At 40.0% G+C, this 12,282-nt stretch overlaps 1 protein-coding gene across 1 annotated transcript in view; it reads right to left on the reverse strand.

Moving 5' to 3' along the window:
- PSMD1 (proteasome 26S subunit, non-ATPase 1) overlaps positions 1–12,282 on the reverse strand; it is an 82,992-nt gene that overhangs the window by 21,588 nt on the left and 49,122 nt on the right. The window contains exon 17 of the mRNA XM_026071006.1: positions 9,108–9,222. Within this exon, the coding sequence (XP_025926791.1) occupies positions 9,108–9,222 (115 nt within the window). The remainder of the gene's footprint in view (positions 1–9,107; positions 9,223–12,282) is intronic.

Here is a 12,282-nt window from a genome sequence, read left to right on the forward strand (position 1 = left end):
CAGGTAAATTCTGTAAGGCAGAGATTCCTGTGGATCTTGAGCCATGGACCACTGCCAACCCTGGAAAACTGACTGAGAAATTATGCCCTTATCAAAGTTTTACTTTAAAATCAGCGGAAGCAAAATTGTTCCCCTCCAGAGTCGGAGACTACCAATCCTGGCCTTGGGAACCAGGCAAATCCAGACTGAAGAACTGACCCAACACTCAGACGCACACGCTAAGCCTTGACGCTTATTCAAGCTGCTCCACTAAAGGGAATGCTTCACAGGAACAGACATTTTCAGTTGGGTCAGGTCTCAAGTGCTCCTTGGGAGACAGTCCACTTTGGCAGATCTAGCTGTGCCGGTTCAGGGAAGTACTGCCCTCACACAGCCATCGCTCCATCCCTTTGCAGAAAGCAACTGCCCTGGAGTAAGCAACAAGATATTCAAAGCAAGATGCCAAATGTTGCAATGAAAAAGACAGTGGCACAAATATTCAGTTCTAACTTTGCTGTTGGGGCAGTCACCTCCTACAGAATGGAGCAAGATGTCAAAAGACAGTAATATCTTAAGCCATTGAAGCAAAATCTGCCAGTTTGTCTAGTAGAATCCTTTAATCTGCTACTATTTTTCATTCAAATCACAGTGATGAGCACATCACAAATTACTAAATAGGTTTAATGTGCTACAAAACCCACAAGCTCGGTTTCTCCCTTGAAATCTCCAAGCGTTTGCAAAATTTTGTATCATTTGGAAGTGCCATCAAGAAATTCACTTGGCAACTTCCAGGAAAACACTAAAATGACTCATTTCATCTTTAGTAACAATACACACACACCATTCTAATAATTAATGCTGGCCAAAACTACGTGCCACCAATTTCAAGCAAAGCCAAATAGGCAGCCTTGGAAACACTGAGGAAACAATGCAGGCTTTATGATGTGAGAATGATACAGCACAATTTCCTTTCACAAACCTGAGAGGCTGGGKTTTTTTTTGTTTTTTTTTAAAAATAATTTAATAGGTTGTTTACCACCTCTCCCTCCACCAGTCATCATCAGGCACACAGAGCCCGTGAGATTGTCTAAAAACAAGACTTAATAAACAAACAATTAACTAAGGAAAACAGGGTCAAATGATGCACATGATGCTTTTTGCAAATGCAAATTCTTAAGAGCAAGATTATCTTGGAATTTGTTCTTTAAAAGTCAGGTTTTAAAAATCGGTTGTGTCCGTTATCTATCCCTCTTCTTCGAAAACTGAAGTTATTCTCTATATGACCGCTCTTTCCAAGTACACAAAAGCATACACCGTGCAGAAGCACTGCAGTAACAGGCTTAAATGAAGGAAAGCTAAGGTGCTACTAGAAGATTGCAAAAATCATTCTTGTCTCTTGAGAATCAGACCTAGCAAGACCTATCATTTCAGGTAATCCATCTCTTGCTGTTCTTCAGACCTGCTGGGAACTCGTAATGACAAGCTTCAAGTGCAGACGTGGAACCAGCACACCTTTGCAGCACCCTGTACAGAGGTGCCTGAAACCTCCAGGCAGGGAACTCGGGCACGTCTGGTGGAGGGCCACCACTGTGAGGAGCCAGAGGCCCAAAAGGCATCAGCAGAGCTGCCTCTCAAAAGGCTCAAACAGGTAATGTGTTCATGTCAAGCCACTCTAGGAATCAAAACGCAGGACAGCGGCAGCTCACAAAATGTTTAAAAAGCATCTACAGAAACATTTGCACAGTGGGACATACAAACACGGAAGATCTTCCTATGAGAAGCTGTTAAGACCAGCATGGTTGTCTGAACGGTCCTTTTCAGCACTCAGAAACTGTTTGGGGTTTTTAAAGAGTTCAAGATCTGAGGGTGACAGATGCAGAAACCAACAAGCAATGCCCCTTATGATCCCCCTACAAGGGGATCTATTTTCTGTAACACAGATTTTCAACACTGACGGTGTAAAGCCTTTCAAGAAAGATAGAGTTTAATAAAATATCAATATGCAAACCATCACCTATAGAAATCCTGGATCTAAATGGGAAAAAAAATAAAAATAAAAAAAATCAGGTGCTTATTCCCTAACATCATCTTAAAGAGAAAGATAATAGGCCAAGATGATCACAGGAGGAGAGAGGAAAAACCAGGAACTTGGTTATTATCTTCTCATTTTGCAAGATGACTACCCTAGCGCAAAAACAGCAGTAGTAAATCAGATTCACGATGTTAGACATGTAGTATGTCTCCCAAATTGCTTTCTTAATTGCCCTGTAGGTCATAATGAAGTTGTCATGGATTCCTGTTACAATGATCTCATCACATCTGTAATTTAGGATTCCATTTCACAAAATAAACTTGTTACTGTTCTATATCCTGCACTGATATTGTTCTCAAGTGTATCAACAGAGGTCAGGAAAATCATGTTGACTGCACCTGGGGAATCATGTTCCAACTCTTAAGAGACCAAGTCAGTTTTATACAAGATTTGCAATCCCTTTTGGCCCTTAAGCAGCCTGTAAGGTCCAGGGACCTCCAGACCATGACAAGTCTTTATTTAAACACTCCTATAGGTGAGCACAACAACCTAGGAAGACAAGTACAGAGGTAAGAGGAGAGTAAAGGTGATACAAAAGTATACAACTACATTCTCTCACAACAAAAGCAAGTTCTTTAATACCAAAATACTTTGATTTTTACATCTCTACCTATTGCTGAAATTTCTGCATTTCAACACTCAGCTCTCAAAAATCTGTAATTCTTTACTCCTAAAAAGTTTGAAGTCATCTTTTTCCAATACTTGTAAATACTCTTAAAAAACAAACAAACAAAAAAACACCTTCTAAGTCTCCTTTCCTGTTTAATCTTTTTAGACATATACCTATGCAACATCTATGCAGAAGCAGTAAATGCATTTTGCAACCACAACCCCAGCTAGTACAAAGGAAGGACTGTCGCTATTTGCAGAACCATTAATGGTTCCACACCAGATTCTGAGCTGGAAAAAAAAATAAATCTATTGGAAAGTCACAGCAGTTATATGAGCAGACATGGTAACTTGTTTGTTATGCTCATACAAATGGAAGAGTTAGGACAAAGTTACTAGAAAAGTTTGGGAAACAGATCACCATCCCTTCCCCATGCCTCAAATTCCAATGCCAAGGGAGGGAAGGGAAGATAAAATGCTTAAAACAGAATTTAAGTAAAATCTCTGGGAAGTATGATAAAACAGGGCATTTGCTCTATCTATTTAAGGAAGATTATTTGCTATCATCTTCGTAACAAATTATCACCAGAGGATTTAAATCCTCATAACCGAAAGCACACAGCTCACAAACAAATCATCTATGGGAAAAAGACAGACAACCAACCAAAATAAAAAGTAACGGCAGGAAGCTGGTCAGAGCATACGTCACAAACTTTATCAAAATCACTGTGTCTCACACGCAAAGCATCTCAAAGTATTTAGCGGTAAGTGAGACAACAATCTGAAACTTAAATGTAATTGCTTAAATTACTTAAATGTAAAATTTAGCTTCTTCACAACTCTATCAAGACCACCAGTATGACTTGTGGGACACAAAATCCAACACGGTCCTCTTACCAGCTGCCCATGTAGCAAAGCAAAAGCTCATGCACATCAGGTTAGACGCTTTGGTACACAGTGTGCAATTTAGGACTCTAATTGGACTAAAATATGTCACTGCAATCCAAAAATGGCTGGTGATCTCAACTTCACCCTTTCACATCAGATGAAAATATTTTTTCTTCAGGCTGGCAGACAGCTCCAAAAAAAAGTTTCCCATGGATAATAAGTAATTTAATTGCCTGCATATTGCTCAAAATATACGGAAGAACTCCTTTTACCTTTGAGCAAGACATTACGATGATTATAGCTAAATTTGGGGGAGATTGCTTCATTCAGAACAAGTAAAATTGATATATTATGGGTTTAGTTCCTAAAACAGCAGATTATTTCAGGGATTCCTCATGAGTTTATAATCTGTAGTTTTTTTGTTTTTTTTTTAATCTGCCGCACTTCCATGTTTGGGTAAGGAATTGCCTTCTATATCTGTATTATATAACACAGCACAAATTTTGACTCATAAACAGGACTTTAGCATAAAGCTCTTTCAGTTCTTCTCCCTATTTCTTAAACAAGCCACTTAACCCCAATTACATATCTCATCCTCTATTTGCCCACCCACTATTAAAAAAACCAAACAAAAACATTTAACAACCCTGCATATTACTGCGCACATACCTCTGAAGTCAGAGTTACCAGGATTTTGGGGGGAAAGAGATCTGACTTATTACCTAAAATGAGCCATATTTTTTCTAGCTGCTTTCTTATCTCTGCTTTTATTTAGGCCTCTCAGACTCTTCCACCTAACATCTCAAAGAACTGAAAACTCAACAGACAGACTTAGCAGGTAATCCAGGACAAACCGTCTCAGAGTTCGTCTGACTGCTTCAGAGCAGCCTCTGCAATTCCCATCCCAAGAGGATTAGGGTACTTTGCAAACTGTAATGAATTTATTCACATAATGCCCTTTGATAGAAGCATCCTCCTCTTTTTCTTGCAGGTGGGAAACTGAGTCTCAGGAGAGCTAAACAATTTGCCCAATGTTACAGATGTACACAGATGTACAGAGAGGAATGATTAAACCTGATCTCTTAAGTTCAGAGCTGGTATTGCAACCACCCTTCCGAGAAGGATTAGAGATCAAGGAAGAAACAATAAAAATGAAAAGCAGCCTCTCTCCACAGAAAAGAATCCTCAGCTTCGCATTGCAGAGACTTCACGTCTTGGAGGGCGAGAGGATCCGACAGAACTCTGGTTTCCTCCACTGGTTTATTCAGTTGAATCACAATTCTGATAATATAAATAACATTTCCAGATTCTGCCCAGGGAAAAATAACTTTTTTTTTTTTTTAAATAATTCAAAGGAACAAATTGCCTGCCAGCAAATCCCCGTGTTCTGTGGCTTGGAAATACCAAGACACCTGTACTTGTAGAATTCCCTTGCCTCCTTTCCAAAGTAAAACTTTCCACTGGAAAAAAAGAGGGTTTTTCTCTTTCTCCCCCTCCAAAAGCAGTAAAAAGGGCAGCTGTTTACTATCGTAGTTCAGTTTTGGAAATGACATCAATAAAAGCAACCCATAGATCACAGATGAGCAGCAAAGTACCAGCTACAGCTCTGTCTCAGCACTCACCAGAGCAGATGAAATGTGGAACCTCAGAACTTCTATTAATGCAGACTTTTAGTCTGTACAAATGTTTGCATATTATCAGCTGTCATATATTCACAGGGCAATCTATTTTTAAAAGCTAAACACAGCACATGCAATCCTTTTTGCCTTCTGAGCAGAAAGAAAAAAATCCATTTAGAAAAAAAAAGTATTTTGCTACACAGTGACTGAGCCTCTTCTGATGGAAAAAATTGTTTCACCTGAAAACTACAAGACAAGATAAAGCAGCAGCACAGTCATAACAGCACTTCCCTGGACAGCAACCACATCCAACACCGAGTTCAATATTGTTAATAATAATAATAAAATAAAAGTAAAATTTAAGAACAGTGTTCATGTAAATCACAAACATACAGAACTCGACAGTGGTTAGCTGGTGGAAGCACTTCCCTATTATTACAAGGTAGTTTTAGACCTTTTAAGAAACAGTGTATTTATTCATGTAACATCTAGAGTTAAAACGCTGCTGTCTAGCAGGCAACTTCCAATCAGCGTGCATCATCTCCCATTCAAAAGTGCATGCTCTGACCCACACAGGAGTTTAATGTCAATGCTTACGTGCAGCACTAAGCACACACAACTTGGTGTCTGTGACCATTTTTCCACCCGACTAGTCAGTATGTAACCCATTACCTTTGGGCAGGTAATCTCAGTCTGCTGGATCATGATAAGGGCAGATGCAATCAGAGCTCCTTGACGTACATAGTTCACAGGATCGTTTGTCATCGGCTCAAGCAAATTAATTGCTTCCTAAAAAAACCCCAAGAAATAAGCATTCAGAAAGTTAACACTATTGTTTTCAGTACCCTACAATTCAGTATTCTAAGGCAAGGTTATTAGATTAGGGCTATTAGATATATATTTTTTAATATATTTTGCTCATTCTTGCTAAATGAAGTATAAATCTGTATTTCTGTGGATCTTCATCCAAAACTGGGAAGGAAAAAAAAAAAGAAAAAAAAAAAGACCAACAAAACAACAACTAATGGATGGACCAAGATCTACCAGCAGAAACAAGGCTGTAAACAGATGTATTCAGCACATTAGAAGTACTGACAACAGCATGTATTAAATACTACATATAAATTATTCTTACACTTTTTTTGCTATTCTTCACAATGAAATACATCAACATTACCTTCATTTTTTGTTCAAAGAACAAATGAACCAGGGATATCAAACAGCAAGTCAGAGGTTATAAGAGATGGTAATACAACCCAGGTCCCAGATTTTTTGGCCCTACTCTTTACTGTTAGAACATAAAATGCCGAATATCACATGAAAGCGCTCATCTCAAACTCGCATCAAGTAGAGCTGTCTCTACACACCCATAAGGTAAACCTGTGTTTTGAAAGCATTTCAAAACACTCTATTGCTTTTTCATATTCAGTAGCTTCTCAGCTAAGCGCAACACTAACATGATCTGCAACAGATCTAACAAAAAGCATTTCCTTCAATCTAGGCATTGAACAGCGATTATGAAAAGCCTTAAGAGATTCTATTGTAATATATGCTGCTTAAGAGTACCCAAGACCAGCATTTGCAATCTGCAGGCATCTCAAACTGAATCAGTGCTTTAGGCACATTTTTAATCTCCATTTACAGTTCCACCACTTTGCAAGCCATGACTTAAAAAGAATTACTACAGACATAAATTCATTTCTAACCATGCAAGATCCCCAGTGCACATTACACAAGACAACTGAACTCATCTAAACTCACTGCTGGCAAATGAAATCTCTCTCTCCTTCTTTAACTTCCTTTCAGCTGTACAGCCCCTACCCTGTCCTGTGCTAGCTGCAGCCCTCCTCCCACCACTCAGGGAGCCTTTCCAGCTTGATAACTCAGCAGAAACCAGGTCACTTTTTTTCCCCCTACCCCAGGTTAGTTTTCTGTGAGTTTGTGTCTGAGTCAGCTCAATGAGGAACTGGACATGAGACAAAGCCAAAGATAGCAGGAGGGACCAACACTACCCGTTTCAACAGCAGCAAGCTGTTAGTCTGTTCAGCCAGCCTTCACCAGCCACACTCTTCAGATCTAAGTGGAATAAATCCTAGAAAGCAATTTGTACAGCCATGGACTGTACAGGTAGGTTTGGCCTGTGGCAACAGCAGAGGCTGTCTAAGAGCACTCAGAAATGGCACATGAAGCAAGCTGTTAGATACACTTTTGAACGGGACAGTAACAATTAGACATCCATCCTAACAAGCTCAAAGAGCTTTTTAAATCTATTACGTGATCTTCTGATTATAGAAGTCAGATAGATTCACTTATCAGTCCTGTGTACGGAGCTCTCTCCTGTCCATGCTTAAACTGAGGACAGCAGCAAATGCAATTGAACGGTTCGAGTCTCCTAGCACAGAGCTCTCAGTGTACTTCTGTCAGTGGGAGAATTAAAAAAAAAAAAAAAAAAAAAAAAGTTGATTTTATATAAAACACTATTTCTAAGAACCACTTCTAGAAAATACCATGTCTTCTCTTAGACTGCTTTTAGCAAATGAGCTATCTTGAAGGCTGTGCTTCTCTGCCTGAAGGTATCATGGGTATCACATTCATCCCTTAGCATACATTTACTAGCATTTATGGAACATCCACTGTGACAAAAAGCTGAATTTAATTTCTAATCTCCAAAATTGAATATATTTCAACTTAGCCTTAAAACCTGCTAGCCCAGGAGACATGTAACATATAATATAATGATATATAATAATCAGATGTTTCTGATTATTTCTGATATATATAACCACGTTTCAGATCTTTGTTGTGCAAAGCATCCAGAAATAAAGCAGACATCTTTGTGCACCTAAGAGCATTTCCACTTAAATCGACTTGTCAGATGAAGCAGGTTAAAAATAACTAGTTTTTTGATGCCACCTTCCACTTGAGAATAAAGCAACCTGGATAAAAATAGGACTTTCAGCTTGCTTTCAAGTCTGCATGCTTTAGATACTGAAGATGGCAGGCAGCGCATGTCAGCATTCTTTGCATTTCACAACACGGGTGACATGCTAGCAAGTGCTCACGTGAAAGAATGAAAGACCAAATGTTGAATACTACCTGAGAAAGGGATGAGACTGATAAGCATGAGATGTATCAAAGACTTGAAGCATGAAATACTACTTTTGCATGGACAGTCTGTGCACCTATTTGTGTTTCAAAACTGTGATTCAGCACCAGTACAGGTTATATATGCATTTGATAAAGTGAGTAGTTTACCCCAAAGCTTACTTGTCCCTTGCTCCACAGAGTCCTTACTTTCCACAGCAGAAATGGGAATCCTTCTACTCTAAAAGCCCCCTGCTACTATCTATGAGAAGTATCCTTCATGTACAGATACTTTTAAAGGGAAGGTAAGGCTTATTGACTGAGTCATATACCTACAAATACAGTAAATTTCACTGCACTTGGCTTTACCATGTGGATCTTCCAGGAATACTTATCACAGAAAAGGAGGAGGGAGCTGGGAATTATGTGACGTACTTGTTAACTTCCTGTCACTGCCAGAAACCAAAAGTAATCTGTAAAACCTCAACACCAAAGGCAAAGGACTAATGATTTTGGAATACTGAACTCACATTTAAAGTTCAGTGGCAACTCACTGACAGTAGGAAAACTCTAAGAAAAATCTTGGAGACAAATTCCAAGAACGTGGCAATAACGTACAAAAACATTCTTCTACTTTATCTACTCTGTTTACAAGTAGAAAAAGAATCTCTATGGCCAGGACAGTTAAAGAATTTGAAGAAGCACTGCTGCACTCCAGCTGGCTAGAAGTGTACGTGTGCGAGAAATCTGATCTCTGTGTGATGTTTCTGCACAAATCTCTCGGCAGAAGGAAAGAGCAGAAAGAGTCTTGGCATCTGACAGCTTCTGGTCCTCACCTTGTTTCCAGTGCCCGCACAGCAGATACCCAAAGCCATGGCAGCCCCATAACGCACATGGGGGTTGTAGCTCTCTGACAGCAAAGAAACCACACTCGGACACTGCTCAGGAGTCCTAGAAAAAGGCAAAAGAGAATGGTCTTTGTTATTGTTCTTCAAAATTTGGAGACTTCACTTTCTGTTCGTACTGGAAAAGGTAAATTGTCTTTCCACACAGTACACTGTTTCTCACTATATAAGAGAAGGACTGGAACAGATGGATGTATAAGGAATACAGGGAAGTGCACAAATGAATAAACCTCCCCATCCCAGCAGGTATAAGGGAAACTACAAATTGCAGTGATTATGGCTGCTTCCAAAGTGCCCATCACCAGGTTATCTGGTCCATTTTACTATGTCTTGCAGCCTAGGCTAGCTTCTTAGCTGTCATGTTTGCAATCCTAAAAACAGTTCTGCAAACTATTCACTTTGACTATAAGCTGCTTTCAGACTGAGATGTACAAATGAAGAGCCAGAAACACCTTGGTTTTAGCTTTCAGTTCTAAATTAGTTTGTGACACTGGCACTTCCCATCTCACATTTCCTATACAGAAAGATGGGGCTGKATGGTGGCAGCAGTACATGTGGTACACTGGAAATATGGCACCACGTAGGATCATTAAATGGCTATCAAAGCACTCAACCAACCTGAGAGGCAGAAAAAACACTATAGGGTATATGTTCCAGCATTGTTTTTATTTAAATTCATACTTGAATCAGAACAAGAGCTAAAAAGGACCTCAAGCTATTTTCTAGTTTATTCTCCTGCCTCCAGGCAGGATCAATTCTGTAGGGCCTTTCTAAGAGATGTTTGTCTCAACCTCCAAATGAAGTCAGGAGAGACAAGGACAGTGTCTTCTGCTGTGCACGGGACTGAGGACACAAAAGATGCTCATATAACCATACTCGTATTTCACTTCTACACTTCACAGATAACCAGTCAGTTTCTATTCTAGCTACTGTCTCTTCCTGTTCCCAAACTTTTCCCACAGTCCTGTTTTACTCATCCTAAACTCCCTTCTACACTCCTCTCTTCTGCCCCTGTTAGCTGCAGGCAGGTAGCATCTCCACATGGTTTCCAATCCTGCTTCAAGCAATGCTGAAGGCATCTGGGTTTCATAGGCTACTCAGTCCTTCAGCAGTAACAGCAGCAGTACTCAGAACTCCTGCCTCGCCTCCCCTGCCAACAGTCTGCCTCTTTTATGAAGTTGCCCAAAACATCAGCCTAAGGGAAAGAATCCTGCCTAACCACCCCACCACCACCACCACCACCACGACAACAAGAATAAACACAAAACTGCTGGTAGCTCTGCTGCCTCTAAAATGCAGTCCTGACTAGGAATGCCAAAAGAAAGGGATGAGCTGGGAAACAAACCTGGATTCTGTCCTGCAAGCAATCAGCAGAAGTGAAGACTATAAACTAAAAGACACATTTAAAATTACCTGTCAATCTCTTGCTCAAATAACAGCTTGAATACTGACAATGTTTTTTAAAAAAATGAGCTGATGCAGAGACTGGAAATCACAAGCCCTGTAATAAATGAGCCCAAGCATTCAGCTGCACAAAAGACTTCAGCTCTTGCACGGACTCTTAACACCTTTGTGTTTGCTTTACTTCAGCAAATGTTGAACAAGCAGATTGTGAGCCAAAGAAGAGGAAAACATCTTCTGGCAAAGATGTGATTATGCACTTTCAAGCATTAATCATTAAATTCCTATTCAGAAATCTGGATTTTATAAAATCATTAACTTGGACAGATCTTGGTGTCTGCAGAGTCAGAAGTTCTGGAATGTTTTTTATTATAAAATTGGGATTAATCTACACTATTTGATTAAAGAATTCTTAGCCAGGTTTACTATTATTTAATTCTTAGCCAGGTTTACTATTATTTATGACAACTATTTTGAATGCTTTTATCTGAAAACTATCCTCAAAGCAGTCAAACATTTTGACAGGTGGTCTTCTGTAAATTAACTTTTGGGAAAGAGGAGGAGAAAGGCAGGAGTGAAAAAGGCAAGTGAGAATGATATTCTCCAGGCATCTGAGAGGTCAGATGCACCTTTTTAAAAGATGACAAAAATATCAGCAATTACTATGGTGAAAATATTTAGTCTTCGGTTAAACAAAGATATGGCTGGGAAAGCATTATTCCTTCTATTTGGAACTCTTCTTAACAGACAGGTCTCACTACATGCTCTTTCAGTGCGCATCTACTCTTGGGTTTGCTGACCTCTACATAGTAGGCCTGGAAAGGCTCAAGATGCCTAGGAAATTTAGGAATTAAACCCACCTAGCGAATTCCAGTTCCTTCCCCAGTAACTCAGTCCTCTCAACACTGGAATCTTCACTTTAATAAGGAACTAGAGGGCAGAATCACAAGGAGGTAGAGAGAAGCCCAAGAGCTCGGGGCTCTGTGAAAAAGCTCATCAGAGGAATAGGACTTCAGCATGTGACAGCACCGCCAGCATCAGTGCTTAAGCCATAACATTTGCCTGCTCACTCTATGGCTGAGACGCTTTATGAAATTCTACACCTTGTTGCTAAATAGCCAATACAAACCCCAAATCGTACTTGGTGACGTTCATAAAATACAAGACAATTTTGCTGAGCGATCAGATGAAAAATAATAAAAAAAAATCTCATTAGTAGCTGCAGCCGTAGTTGCGTTCACATGGCATTATTAACCACTGGCAATCCATTTTGGGAATATGTTTAAAACATTATCACACTCTCCTTCCTCCAGCCTGAGGTTTTCACCCTTAATGAAGGGCATAGCCATGCAAACTGCTGGCTTGACATGCAGCACAACAGGGGGGCAGTTCTGCTGCTGATGGAGGAAGTTTCCACTTCATTGGTACCAGACCTCATACAGGTTCCCAAACCAACCCCATCGCTCTGGCTCCCTGCTGGAAACTTCCACCACCTCTGCTGTGCCAATGGCTAGGTCAATGTGGTTATGGCCTGACAGAGTGGAAACCTCTGGTGGGAGAGGAAGACAGGTAACAAGCAGAGTGTGTGTGTGGGGGGGGGGGGGAGAGAAAAAAAACCAACAACACAGTAATAAAAGAGATAAATGGTTTATCAGAAGTCACACTGAGCAATAGTCTACTCTTAGTCAGTCCTAATACAGACATC

Source organism: Apteryx rowi, unplaced genomic scaffold (assembly GCF_003343035.1).
Source record: "Apteryx rowi isolate R43461 unplaced genomic scaffold, aptRow1 scaffold_32, whole genome shotgun sequence".
Classification (NCBI taxonomy): domain Eukaryota; kingdom Metazoa; phylum Chordata; class Aves; order Apterygiformes; family Apterygidae; genus Apteryx; species Apteryx rowi.